Here is a 14,250-nt window from a genome sequence, read left to right on the forward strand (position 1 = left end):
AGTGCTCTATCTTTTGAAGGGAGGAATGTCAAAGAATTTGAATACATATATATATTTATTATTTATATATTTGGCTGCACTGGGTCTCCACTGCTGTGCGAGGGCTTTCTCTAGTTGCAGAGAGCAGGGGCTATTCTCTAGTTGCAGCTGCATAGCATGGGCTCCAGGTCATGGGGGCTTCAGTGGTTGTAGCATGTGGGCTTCGTTGCCCCATGGCATGTGGGATCTTCCTGGGCTAGAGATAGAACTTGTGTCTCCTCCATTGGCAGGCTGATTCTTAACCACTGGATCACCAGGGAAGTCCTGAATTCATATTTTAAACCAACACAGCTTGCAAAGCTTTGATGCTAGAGTCTGTCCTGAGAAGCCGTATTGGGAAGCTTTGCTTTAGCAAAACCTCACTAGAACATCACCCCATACCTAGAAAGACTTCCCAAGACATCTTCCAGCTCCTGAGTGTCTGTTCCAGGACTCCTCTTAGAAACTCTTGCGAATTCCCAAATCCCCATTGGTGGCCCCCTCAAAACCCCTACAGTTCCCTCCACTCCCATGAAATGCCCTCAGTCCCGAGTGTCCTAAAATGCCCCCAAGCTCCTAGGAGGCTCCCTTTCTGAGCCCCTGCTCAGTGTCCCACTCCTCATTCTGCTGCCCTAGGTATGCCCTGATGTCCCGGTGCTGGGAGCTAAACCCCCGGGACCGGCCAAGTTTTGCAGAGCTGCGGGAAGACCTGGAGAATACGCTGAAGGCCCTGCCCCCTGCCCAGGAGCCGGACGAAATCCTCTACGTTAACATGGATGAGGGTGGGGGTCATTCTGAACCACTTGGAGCTGCTGGAGGAGCGGACCCCCCAACTCAGTCTGACCCTAAGGATTCCTGCAGCTGCCTCACCGCCGCCGAAGTCCATCCTGCCGGCCGCTATGTCCTCTGCCCTTCTACAGCCCCCGGCCCCACCCTGCCTGCTGAAAGGAGCTCCCCAGCAGCCCCGGGGCAAGAGGATGGCGCCTGAGACCACCCTCCACCTGGGACTTCCTCTCAGGACCCAAGCTAGGCACTGCCACTGGGGGACCTGTCCCCTACTTTCCCACTCAAGGCCTTACCCCCAACCATAGCCCTCTCTTCCTACCTGTTCCACTTCCATTCCAGACAGATTCTCTCCCTTTTCCACACCTTGGTGTCCCCATGTGTAAAAGAAAGGGATTGGACTGAAATCCCTGAGGGCCCTCCCAGGTCTAACATTCCAAGATTCTAGATTCTAAGGTTTAAAGAGTCTAGATTCAGAGGTTCTAAGTTTCAGAGCTGAGTCTTTCGTTCTAAAGACTTGGGATTCCAGTCTCTAATTCTAAAATGCTAAGGTTCTAGACACAGAAGTTCTAAGGCCTACATTCTAAGGCTCTGAGATGCTGTGGCTCTAGACTTCTCTGGTTCTAAGATTGTTCATAAAGCCCATGAAATTTTAGGTTACAAAGCTCTAAGATTCTATTTCTAGAATCTAAGACTCTGTGATTTTAGATTTTATTTTTCTAGGGTTCTGAGTCCTGAGGGTGTAAGATACTAGATCCTACAATTCTAAAAATCCTACAGTTCTAGACATGGAGGTTCTAAGGTCTTATGTTCTAAAATTTGAAGTTCTGAGCCTCTGAGAGTATAACTTTTCTGGTTTTAAGACTCCAGATCATAAGGCTTCAAGATGTGATCTTCTCAAGTTCTAAGATTCTAATGATGGTCAATGGCAGAGTCTAAGGCTTTATGATCCTCGAAACCCTTGTTATAAGACTGTGGATCCTAAAGATCTAAAATGCTAGCATCTGCAATTCAAAAGTTCTAATAGTCTAAAGATGGAGGTTCTAAGGTCTAATGTTCTAAGATGTGATGTTCTAAGGCTTAGTCTAAGAACCTAGATTCTCTGTGTCTAAGATTCCAGATCACATGCTTCAAGATTCTAGATTATTAAACTCTAAGATTCTAATGTTGTTCTGTTCTGTGTTCCAAGGCACTCTAGATCCTATTGGTCCAAGATTCTGGATCCTCAGCATCTATGGTGTAGATACTCCACAGTTAGTGGTGACAAACTGGATGCCAAAGTTCTAATCATTTTTAATTTTGGACACCTTTAAGTTCTATGCTGCATCTTCTCTTCTAGGATTTTAGTTAAGGGTCTAGGAATTCATGGTTCTAAGTCTTATGATTCTGGGTTCCAAGATTCACATGTTATAAGATTCTAAACATCTAGAATTCCCAAGTAAAATTCTGAGGTTCTAAACTTATAGTTTTATCCTGTGTGACCCTTCCCTTCTTAGCCACCTCTGCTTCCTCTTCCTTTCATGTGGGGGTGTGCCCCCTCAAACCTGTGCAATGCATTAAGGACGCCTCCTTTCCCCAGAGGACAACATCCCTCCTTTGGGGGTCATATTGCCCCCCTGAGCCAGTCCTTTATGCCCCCTGAACAGAGTGTGTACTCTGGCACCTTCAGTGGGGCTCAGATCACATAAAACTTTGTAACCATGCTTCTGTCTCCTCTTGTCTCCACTTATGGCCCTTTTCCCAGGCAACTCAGCTTCTGTAAAAAGGAGGGTTTGGTGGGGTCTTGGAGTTCTCCCCTCACTAAAGAGGGTAGATGTGAACAGATACAAAGACAAAAGGACAGGCAAACAAAGAAAAGCAGACTTGCCAGACTGGACGAAACCCCTAGTGAGGAATAAGCACGTTAGATACTCACAGGGTCACACAGAGATCCTCCCTATTTCCCAAAGTAACAGACTCATTAATTAATGGACAAACTCAAGCACTCTTGGTCACAAATAGAGAGACACAAATTCAGACAGAGAAGCACAAAATTACATAAACATGTTTACAAATATGCACCGGCAGGCGGTCAACCAAGAATAAGAAGAAACTTGAGTAACTAGAGTAACACAGATACAGACACAAATACTCAGACATACAGAGTACCTAGGGGGCTTCCCAGGTAAAGAATCGCCTGCCAATGCAGGAGGAGCGAGAGTTGCGAGTTCGATCCTTGGGTCGGAAAGATCTCTTGGATAAGGAAATGCAACCCAGTCTAGTATTCTTGCCTGAAGAATTCCATGGACAGAGGGAGCATGGGAGGCTACAGTCCACGGGGTGGCAAAGAGTCGGACATGACTGAGCACACACAGACATACAGAATACTTAAAGGGGACTCACAGAGCCAAACGTTCAGAGTCACAGAGAAACACAGGCACAGACTACCTCCGATAACCACGGGCCCACAAAGGGACTCCTGCCAAGACAAGCCCACTGTGTTTTGCACGAATCGTAGGCAAAAGTTCCTGGGTGTGTCTAGCAGCAGTCGGAGGAACCCTTGGCAGCGCCCGGACGCCCCCCAGTGGTGGGTCCTGAGAATGAAAAACAGTTCAATCCGGGCCACAAACTTTTTTAGAACAAATCATTGTGGGAAGCTGGGAGGAGAGAGGAAGTCGGACGTGGGCGAGGGGCGGGGTGTCTGGACTGGAACCTACTGGCCCACGTGAGTGTCTGTCCCGCTTCTGAGTGGGTGCTGTGTGTGTAGGTTGCCGTGGTGTAAGCTTGTACTGTAACTGTCCTGTGTCTATATCCTTTGATGCTGCCTGCTTGTGCCAACCTTAATGGGCACATCTACATCGCAGTTTGGTGTACTATCCCCTGAATGGATGCATCTGATCCTACACACGCCATTTGTTTATCTATGTTGTGTGTGCGCCTTTGTCTAAGTAGAGGTTGTGTATGGCTTTTGTGGGGTTTAGGTATGGCTCCGTGGGCAGCGGGCATTTGCATTGCGTATCTCGATAGTGTACCTTCCAGAAGTTTTGTGTCTTTTGAGTTAGAGGCGATAGGGTTAGACATTGTGAAACTGTGGCGTTTAACAGAGGCTTAACTACGGACCTGTGTGTTTGAGCTTATCATATTGACGCCAAACAGGCGGATCTATTGAACAGTAATTAAGGATTTGTGGTAGAGACCTCTGAACTTGAGGTCTTTCCGGAGGGAAAGGCTCTATGATCGCGTGCAGAGCGCCCATTCACTTAAGATACCAACCATAAAGACGGAAGCTCAGCTACGATCGTGGAAGGAGGTGCTCGATGAAATGTACTATCAAAGGGGAGAGGGTGCGATCCCCCGTTATAACTTTTCTCCCGCTGTTAGCCTAGCCTTTATTTTCAAACCTTCAGGACTCTGAAGTCAAAGGGTTGCTTTTCTTACAGACAACTGAGTTTCTTCCAGATTAAGAATAATTTATCTACTTAATCTCAATTTCATATACTTCCTCTACAGCGAAATTTGTAAGGCCGTCCATAACCAGCATGACCAATCTGTTTAGGTTTTCCTAAAACCATCCAACTATACTAGCTTTAGTGAGATAAGTCAGTAACTGAGATTGGTGGACAGATTGTTTTGAAACCGCCCTAACGGCAAGGGGCAGGTCTTTCGTGAATTCATCCCTTTCCGGTTTCTTAAAGGCAATCGTGAAAGGGGGTGGGGGGGAGGTCTGCCGACTCTCCATTTGATTGGTTCTGGTGGTTTTACCCGCTCGGACGCCTCTGGGGCGGGAGATTTAGACCAATCAAGATATGTGTTACAGAGACACTAGTTTGATGAAAGGACCGCGCAGGGAAGGCCGTGCGGCGCTCATTCTGAGACCCCATCACTGATTGGTCCAAATCTTTACTCTCTTTCCCTCATTTGACCCTACGGGAGCGGGCGCGCGGGCACTACCCAATCACCGCGCGCTCCTCCTCCCTCCTTTTCCCGCCCTCCCGTTTCGGCCCCGGCATCGACGTAGGCCAACGCTTCCTCCCCGGCAGCTCCTAAGCCCTTTCATTGCTGTTCTTTTGAAAGACGCGCTCTGATTGGTTGAGCCCTTGGGCCCGCGCCCGTTGCCCCTATGAGGTGGCCAATTGGCAACCGTGTTGCATCGCGCCTGGCCACGGAGGAGGGGGGAGGTGGCGGCGGCGGCCATTTTGAGCCGCCGCCGCCATTGGAGTGGGGGGCCCCCCCCTTTCCCCCTTCGCCTGCTGACAGGAAAGGTTTAAGGGGGACAGAGCCCTGGGAGGCCGGGCCGGGCTCGGGGGCCGCCCCGGGGGCCCGGGCCATGGATGTGCGCCGTCTGAAGGTGAACGAACTTCGCGAGGAGCTGCAGCGCCGCGGCCTGGACACTCGCGGCCTCAAGGCCGAGCTTGCTGAGCGGCTGCAGGCGGCGCTGGAGGCCGAGGAGCCCGACGACGAGCGGGAGCTCGAGGCCGACGACGAACCGGGGCGATCCGGGCACAACAACGAGGAGGTCGAGACCGAGGGGGGCTCCGAGCTGGAGGGGACCGCGCAGCCACCGCCGCCCGGGCTGCAGCCGCACCCGGAGCCTGGCGGCTACTCGGGGCCGGACGGACATTGTGAGAGTGCGCGGGGCGGGGGCCGGGGAGCCCGGGCTCCGGGCCGAGGAAGGGCTGTGGGACGCGGGAGTCCGGCGTCCGAGGTCGGGGAGACGGTCTGAGGATCGGGGGATACCGCTCCCCGCCGCTGAAAAGGATCGGGGGACGAGGCCCGCGGGACGACCGGAGGGTGGATCCTGGCATTCGGCGCAGGGAAGATACTGGAGTGGGGGCTTTCGGTTTCGGAGATGAGGAAGGTCCGGGGTGGGGGTGTAGAGGATTCCCGAGCCTACGGCTCAGAAACCGGAAGCCGTGGTTTTTGGAACCGAAGACAGTCGGAAGAACAAGGGGATCTCTTTTAGGAGACTGAGATCTTAAAGATGGTGATCTTAAGATTTGGAGCTGGGTAGGCTTGGGAGCCGTGTTTTCAGGGCTGGGAGCGTTTTGAGAATGGAGGATCCTGGAGTTTGCTGCTGGATGGGGTACCGGGGAATTCTCATGTTTGTTATTGGGATGGGTTGGTAAGATGGAGTTCCGGTGTCTGGCCAGGGAGGGTCTGACGGACTGTGCGTTCTAGTGGTTGACTGGGGAGCTTTTAGGGGATGCGAGAGACTACTATGTGTACCATGGGGTACACCTATCAGTCTGAGGACGGCCGGGGGCGGGGGCTCTCAGATCCAGGGCTGAAAGGCCAGTCTTGAGGCACGGGCAACCTGGGCATTTGATGCTGGCCATCTAGGGCCCTTTTGGCTGACTTCTAGAGAAGGTATATGGGAACATCGATGTTCAGAAGCTGGTGGGGGAGAGGATACTTCACTGGGTGAAGTACCTGGAGGTCTGGAGCTAGGAAGGCACTGGGGACAGATAACGCAGTATCTCCTGCTGAATGGTCTTAGATTAACAGTATAGGGTGTTTGGAGAACAAGAGTAGCTGGGGCTGGGTGGGGTAGATAACAAGTCTGTGGAGTTTGAAGTTAAGGGATTATCTGGGAGGTAGAGGATCCTTGCACAAGAAGAGTGTGTAGCTGGTGTGTCACATATAGGGAAGGGAAGAGTGTGTATGATGTGGAGGGTGAAAGAAAATTTGTTGACTTGGCAGGGGGCCTCAGGGTGAAGGGGGGGAGTGTTTCTGGGGCTGAGCATCTCTGTGAGAGGGCTCCTCGGTCCCCAGAAGCAGGGTTTTTTTTGTGTGTGCTTAGGGATTGGAGAAGCCTCAAGGGGTAGCTAAGAATCTCTGCATCAGACACTCTGAAGGAGAGGAGATGAAGTAGATCTGTGACTTTCTGAAGGGAAGAGACCCTGGTATGGGAGGAAGTAAATCAAGTTAAAAACAGGTGGCTTTCTAGCAGGACAGGACATGGTGATTGGAAAAGATGAAGAGTAAGTAGAAAGGACTCTGGCATCCAGTGTTTGTTTCATTTACCTGAAAAAGAGGGTGCCCTGCGCTGTGGGACTAAAGAAATGAGGAGAGCAAGAGGATCAAATGAGGGGAGCAAGAGGATCAGGGAAGAGAGTAGATTTGGGGTTGGCACAGGGTATTTCTGTGTTCTCGGAGAGCAGGGCAATTTGAAGGTAGATTGGGGGTGGAGGGCGGTTGTCTAGGACTCAGATGCTGGGAGGAGTACTTCACATTGCAGAGACCTGTCAAGGAAGGAGGAGTAGCCCAGTGTACCTGCCTAGGGCCGGCAGGACCCTGGCAGGAATGCCGATGGCTGGAAATGTCTCCAAAGAAAAGTGATGTGCTTTATGGCAGAGACTAGACTCAGATTTTTGTCTTGGGCAAGTCACTTCACCTCAGCTCTGGCTTCCTTGTGTGTAAAATTGGGATATAATAATAGTGCCCCCCTCCCCGCTTGGGGATGAATGAGATTACCTGTGTAAGGGGCTTAGCACTGGGCCTGCCTGTTATTAGGAGGTAAATGTTTTACAGAACAGAGAAGGGCCCCAGAATCATAAGCTTCTCTGGGCGAGGCTTCCTCTGTGAGCGCAGGAGAGATTCTCGGAAAGAAAGATATGAGGCTTTTGTGGCAAGAACAACACTGTGCTTAGGGCCTGGAAGAAACGCAATGGTATGAAAGGGCCCCTGTGTTCTAATTAAGGAGTTATTCTTCCTTTCTCTCCTATCCATTACAGCAAAATCCTTTGAGCCCCTTTTATGCCCCCCTCCAACCCTTCCTTCAGCCCTAGTAAACAGACCTGTAGAGAACCACGTGATCTGTGTGACTTTCCTCCCTTTGGGCCGCACCTGGTTTGTGCCCAGATACATTTGTCCTCTGAGAAAGGATCCAATCAGTTGGCAAGCAGCAGAATAGTCTCTCCTTCCCCATGGTTCCGCCTCACTGGTCCTGGCACAGTCACTAGTAGGGCCCTGGAGGCACCTTGCAGAGCCTGCCCCTGGGGTGGAGAACCTGCTTGCTACTCAGCCTAGGTTTCCAAAGTTCTCTCTGGGTTTGGCTACAGGGTTCTTCTTGAAGGAGTTTCAGATTTTAGTCCCATCTGTGAGCTTTCACATGTGTCACCCCACCCCCAGGAATGTTTTCTCCATTCTCATCACTGGGTTATCGTCACTTATGTATCCTCTGAGTCCAAGCTTATCTGTTACTTTCTGGGTCCCTGATCTCAGCCCCTGGTACTTTTTCGTAGCCCTTAAAAATTGTACAATACAATTTTTGTACTTTCAGTTTTGTTTAATGTGTGTCTGTCTCACTAAGCTGAAACTTGTTCTTAGTTGTATCCTAGCATGTGGTGTGTAGTATGTACTCTACTCCATGAATAGTTGATATTGTTTTTTTTTTTTTTTTTTCATTTTTGGCCTCACTGCACAACTTGCGGAATCTTAGTTCCCCAACCAGGGATTAAACCCTGGCCCCAGCAGTGAAAGCACTAAATCCTAACCACAGGAAATTCCTTGATGTTGTTATTCTTGCCACCCTTCAGTTGAGTTCCTCCTGGACCCACAAAAACACCTTCCTGAAACACTTCCTGCCTAACTCCAAATATTTTAGGGCTTATCCCTAATGAGTCTGAAGGCCACTATTATCATCACTCCTGTTTTCTTAACAGTTCCTTTCCTTCCTCCCCCATTTCCCCTTCAACTGAGATGGTTATCCCTTATCTTTACAGCTATTGCAGGGTAGAAGAGATTCATAAAGAGACTGGGCTCTGCAGGTGGGAATAGTGAATTGGGTTGGATAGAGGACTGGTTTGTGCTCTGAACAATTTTTAAGGTTGTACGTTAAAGGCAACTCCCTAAGCTTTATACCATGTCAGAGAACAGCTGGGCTGGTAATTTTTAAGCTGTGTTCATGGAGTTGCCCTCCACCCCAGTGGGGACTTAGAGGGGAGGTCAAGCTGGACCCCTTCTCCCACTTTCCCATCTCCTTGCTCCAACCAGAGCATTTCTGCTTCATTTGGTTTTATATGTTAGGATTCTGTACAACCTAGTCACAGATCTCTAACTTTTGAGGGGCAGGAGGGCCCGTCCTCAGGCAGCTGGGGCCCCTGACTGCCCAGGTGGGTTTCCATTGGAAGATGTTTTCACATCTTTTAGCCTCTGGAAGACTGATTGTCCACAGTGGGGATGGCATCATTTTGTTTTAAAAAGCTACCTCTAGTCCCAAGAAATACCCTTCTAACTGGCCATTTTTTGTTTGAAGATGTCATGGACAATATTACCATGCAGAACCAATTCTATGAGACGCAGGTCATCAAGCAAGAGAACGAGTCAGGCTACGAGAGGAGACCACTGGAAATGGACCAGCAGCAGCAGGCCTATCGCCCAGGTAGGAAAGCGCATGTGATACATCTCTTTTGAAGGAAATGTAATCTATGTGTGGGTGGCCTTTACCTTCTGCCTACTGCCTTTCTTCCCAGAAACTTTGTGTCTTCCTTTTAGGCAATACTTTGGGCTTGGTCACTCTGGCAAGATCTTTTTGAAGGGAAGAAGTTAGTCTCTCTCACTCCCAAGTATGATAGGGGAGTCTTCAAGGTATCTGTTATCAGATGTTAGTACCAACATCTTGGAGAGGTTAGACCTGGAGGCCAATATCTGAGTCCTACTTAGAATCTTAGAGTGTTGAAGCTAGAAAGGACCTTCGAAATATAGTCTAATATTGTTCCAGGAGATATTGCTAAGGACTTCTCAGAGAAGAGTTTCTTGGCCAAATGCATCTGAAAAATGCGGCATATACCTTGCCACCTCTGTGAGAGTCACTGTTCTCATTAAAGATGCTAAGAAGTCTTGGATTGGGAAAAACTCTGTGTCACATTGTTTAAACCCAGCGTTTCCCAAATATGTAAATGTGTCTTTGTAGAACAAAGTTTTCTATGGTACAAGCTTGGAAAGCACAATTATAATGTAGATCTCTCCCCATTTTACAGATGGGGGAGGAGGTGGGCTAGGGTTGGATCCAGGAAATTGAATTGGCTTCTGGGCCACTGCTCTTGGTTGATAAGCAGCACTCCTTACCTAGTATTTGGGAAGTGGGGTCCTACTATTGAGTAACAGCAGAGCCAGGACTGACTCCCAGTCTTGTGCTCCTTTCTCTGTGCTGTGGTCCCAGTGCCTTGTCGTAGTCAGTCCCGTTGGTTCTGTCTGATTCCATTCTGGTTCACCCACAAAGTAAAATCCCCAGACATTTCTTGTGAGTGGCTCAGGATTTTAATGAATGTAGGTTACACTGCATTCTAAACTGTAGATTTGTGTCAGGCTCTGTGAGACTTGTGGTATCATTTGGCCCAAGGAGACTGTTTTCTGTGCAGACATTTATCAGGGCCTCCCATGAGCCCAGTGCTGTGATGGGAACCAAGGAAGCTCTGTCCGTGTGGGTGAGCACCATCTCTGCCCTAGCAAATGAGGAGCCTTCTCTGAGAGATTTTGTCTGTGTGCCAGAGCCAGGGAGTGCTCCAAGGTGGTGTTGAGTTGAATGCTGAAGTGTGTAGATGTGATGTGAGTGATCCACAGCATCCATAGATGAGGTGAGTCTGAATCCACAGTTTGCTGTTGGTAGGCACGGATTCTTGGAATCTGCCTGAGCGTGGGACATTCCTGTGGTCCACAGCGTGTTATCCCATCCTTACTTCCTATTTATGATGTGATTTAATGAGGCCATCCCACCTGTGGGCTGGCTTACACACAGACCCTCTCTTCTGGAGCGCTTCTGGGCTTTGTAATAGTGATTAAAGCCTATGGAGTTAGGTAGGGGACCACAGCACTGCTGAACTGACTTTCCCCTCCATTGCTAGACTGAAGAAGCTCTGTAAGAATTGAAGTGAGGAGATTCTTTGGGAGAAGAAATTATAGAATGCAGAATTGTGACATGGTAGAAGTCTTTTAGGGCTCCCTCCTACTTGGTAGTCGCGATGGTAGCTCCCAACTTTCCCAGCTTTACCTTGCCTTTGGCAAGGTAGCCCAGGCAGTCATTTGCCTTTGATTAGGCCCTTAGAGAGCTTCTCCTTGTTTAGTGCTGACGTCCCCTCTCCTCCCCATGAAGCCTGAGAATTATCTGACATTTCTCACCCTATCAACTGCTGGTGCTGCTGGGCCTGGATGGCCATCCCCAGCCTCTCTTTATTCTAGCCCTGTCCTCCAGTACAGCCTTTTAGGCTCCCTCAGCAGGCTTCCACTGAACCTAGCAAGAGCCTGGGCCCAGACCTTCATCACCATAGTCAGGATACTGCCAGTATCTCCTGAAGTAGAGGGGACCAGAAAAGTGATAACTGAAGAGTTTCTGAGTGTCTTAGCCATCTGGATTTGTCCTGACTATAGAAGTGAAGACAGAGATGAAGCAAGAAGCACCCACCAGCTTCCTCCCACCCGAAGCATCTCAACACAAACCAGACAGACAGCAGTTCCAGAGTCGCAAGAGGCCTTACGAAGAAAACCGGGGACGAGGGTACTTTGAGCACCGAGAGGATAGGAGGTGGGTCTGTGAGGCGGTGGTCCTCCTTTTTCCAGTAGGTCTCAGTGTCTGTAGCTCAGTGCCCACTGGGTCTGTTTACTAGCCGAGAGGGCAGAGCTGAGGTCTTGCTGCCCTCTCTCTCCCCCAGTTCTTCCTGCACCCACTGCAGATTCAGGTTCGCTAAACTTCAGATCCTTCCCTCAGCTTCTCCCTTCCCATTACTTGAAGGATGACGTTCAAACACCTTGCCATTCACATGTGAGATGCCAACCTGCCTTTTTAGTCCTTTGCCCCACTGCCCTGCATATGACTTGACCTGAGCGTATGGTAGACTGAGGTCATCCAGACTGTCCCAGGGAGGACCCTATGCATTAGACTCCACACTTCTACCCCTTTCTCTCATTCCCATATGTTGGAAACAGCCAGTATTTTCACACAGTCCCTTTTAGTATTTTGGTCGGAATAAATTTCGTTCATGATTTAGGACACTTTTAAAAGAGAAGAAGACAAAAAAATGGGTCATTTCAAATCCTTTCAGATGTGGAGTTTTAGGAAGCCTGGAATATGGACAGATTATAATAACAGGTTTATCCAAATTCTTACAGATTGCCCTTCCTGGCCCAGTACCCTTTGGGCTACTATAACCTCCCGTCAGTAGCAAAGTTCAGTGTGAAGGCAGTGTTCAGCATGTAGAGGGGTGGATCAGAATCTGAGGGTGAGAGAGAGTCGTATTTTTTCAAGAAGTTCTTTAAATGATTCTCATGGCCCTCTTTAGCAGAGCACACACTCTCCAGTCCCTGACCCCACCCTGGTAGTTAATAGTCATTGCTCTCATTGCAAGGATGTGTAGGGTTCCACAGTTCTTTTGCTAACCTCTGTGGGAAGAACTTGAAATCCAGGAAGCAGCTTGGAGGCCACTTGTAAATTCCAGCAGAACCTTGAGGTCCCTTCTTTCCTTGTCCGTCTGTTCTCCTGTGACTGATACCTGTTTATGACGCAGGGGGCGATCTCCTCAGCCTCCGGCTGAAGAGGATGAAGATGACTTTGACGACACCCTTGTGGCCATTGACACATGTGAGTCCTTGGAGTGCCTATTCAGTACTGTCTTCAGTCAGTGTAAGGAAACTGCTGCCTTTGCCTTCACAAAATCCCCACCTGGCACCGTCCAGAGCAGTGTTAGTTCAGATGTGAGAAATAGCAGAGCCCTGGAGTCAGGATGTTGGTTTGGAGACAGAAGATTTACTTCAGCTCTATCTGTGAGATTCTGGTCAAGTCATTCTACTTCTCTAAGCTTCTCTTCAGAGAGGAAGAACCCTGCTCTTATACCTCAAGGGACTTTCAGTGACATTCATCAGAGAGCAAATTGGAAAACCCTGAACACCCTGTAAAGTTGCCGTCTAATCAAGAAAGGAACCTGAGTGCTGCTGGAGAAACTTAACTCTTTGACAGCCATTTCCCCAGTTTCCATCAACTGCTCATGTTCCTGGTGAAACCAATGCTGCCTCGTCTCCTCCGACGTTAACCTGGCCTGCCCTGCTCTCTCTGTCCCCCAGTTCAGTTTTGTTTTCTCTAGATAAGTGACTTCCCCCTTGACTGTGCATCTAAATACTTACAGGAACAAATGTACCTGTCCCTCCTCAGGTAAACTCTTAAGTGGTAGAGCCTGTGAATCTGAATTTTTGAACACACCCAGAAGCCCAGTCAGGTCTGAGGACTGCACTTTTCAACTGAGCAGAAAGTTAACAGCTGTTCATTTGTGTACTTATTTACATAGCTCACGTCCATAAACCAATGGCTACATGCTTTAAAAGAGGTAAAGACATCTCGTATACAGTCCCTTTTACCACAGGATTCTAAGGATTCAGAGTAAAAGTGAGCATTAAAATTTTAAGTATTGGGTGGCAGTGGTTCATGAAACAGCATCTGATTAAATGCCAAATATACAGACCATGGTACTCAGCCTTTAGAGAAAGGAGAGAGCCTACTGGACGAGACAGACAGGAAAGACTTTCCCGGAGACATAAGTGGCTCCTGGAAGAGTGGGGAGAGTCTGAGCCACAGAATCCTAGGCCCGCGTGAGGAGCTGGGAGCCTGTGGTGCTCCTGACAGTGGTCCTGGGTGGTGGGTGTGGATCAGGGTCAGCTGTTTGTGCAGCTCCTGGCAGCAGGAGTCTGACTGATATCTCACACTGATAGAGTTAGCATGGGAGATGGTTGATGTTTATGGTGTTGGGTGTTAATCTTTGCTAAATTCTAAAATCACTTGAGAGTAACCTTAAATTCTAGAATCACTTGAAAGGATACTGACCCTCTCCCTAGCAAGTGTGCATGCTAAGTCACATCAGTTGTGTCTGACTCTTCGTGACCCTATGGACTGTAGGCTCCTCTGTCCATGGGATTCTCTGAACTGAAATACTGGAGTGGATTGCCACGCCCTCCTCCAGGGGATCTTCCAGACCCAGAGATTGAACCCACCTCTCTTATGTCTCCTGCACTGGCACACGGGTTCTTTACCACTAGCTCCATTAGAGGCATGTGTGTATTATTTGTGGGAGCCCCCTTGGCAGCCATCCTTGGACCCCAGCCAGGTGAAGAACCTTAGTTCCTAAGTGGAGTGGCAGCTTTCATCCTGTGCAATCCAGTTTGCAGTATTGCAGGGCGTTTGTCCTAAAAGAGAATGGCTAGGTGGTGTGGCTGGTTTCTCGGGAACGTGTCCCCACAGCATGTCAGCTTGTGTACTTTTGGTTAACACTCTTTGGAAACTTACCTCTGCCTGTCCCTCTGGGGACCACTAAAACATCAGCCAACTACAGGCTTTTTCCTCCACAGATAACTGCGACCTCCATTTCAAGGTGGCCCGAGACCGGAGTAGTGGCTACCCGCTCACGATTGAAGGTTTTGCATACCTGTGGTCAGGAGCCCGTGCCAGCTATGGGGTCAGAAGGGGCCGTGTGTGCTTTGAGATGAAGG

At 49.2% G+C, this 14,250-nt stretch overlaps 2 protein-coding genes across 7 annotated transcripts in view; both read left to right on the top strand.

Moving 5' to 3' along the window:
* AXL (AXL receptor tyrosine kinase) overlaps positions 1–2,504 on the top strand; it is a 34,873-nt gene extending 32,369 nt beyond the window's left edge. For all 3 annotated transcript variants that reach the window (XM_061139362.1, XM_061139363.1, XM_061139364.1), the window contains one exon: positions 655–2,504. In XM_061139362.1, the coding sequence (XP_060995345.1) occupies positions 655–1,006 (352 nt within the window). In that variant the 3' untranslated portion in view covers positions 1,007–2,504. The remainder of the gene's footprint in view (positions 1–654) is intronic.
* A 982-nt stretch (positions 2,505–3,486) lies between these two features.
* The window catches only part of HNRNPUL1 (heterogeneous nuclear ribonucleoprotein U like 1), a 33,814-nt gene continuing 23,050 nt past the window's right edge, over positions 3,487–14,250 (top strand). The window contains exons 1-5 of one of the 4 annotated variants that reach the window (XM_061139367.1): positions 3,487–3,505; positions 9,038–9,163; positions 11,149–11,302; positions 12,282–12,355; positions 14,110–14,249. In XM_061139367.1, coding sequence (XP_060995350.1) covers positions 9,043–9,163; positions 11,149–11,302; positions 12,282–12,355; positions 14,110–14,249 — 489 coding nt within the window. In that variant the 5' untranslated portion in view covers positions 3,487–3,505; positions 9,038–9,042. Of the gene's footprint in view, positions 3,506–4,975; positions 5,403–5,672; positions 5,788–9,037; positions 9,164–11,148; positions 11,303–12,281; positions 12,356–14,109; position 14,250 lie in introns of those variants that run through there. The other 3 variants (XM_061139365.1, XM_061139366.1, XM_061139369.1) reach the window with 3 other exon arrangements.

This window comes from Dama dama, chromosome 4, assembly GCF_033118175.1.
Source record: "Dama dama isolate Ldn47 chromosome 4, ASM3311817v1, whole genome shotgun sequence".
NCBI classification, from domain to species: Eukaryota; Metazoa; Chordata; class Mammalia; order Artiodactyla; family Cervidae; genus Dama; species Dama dama.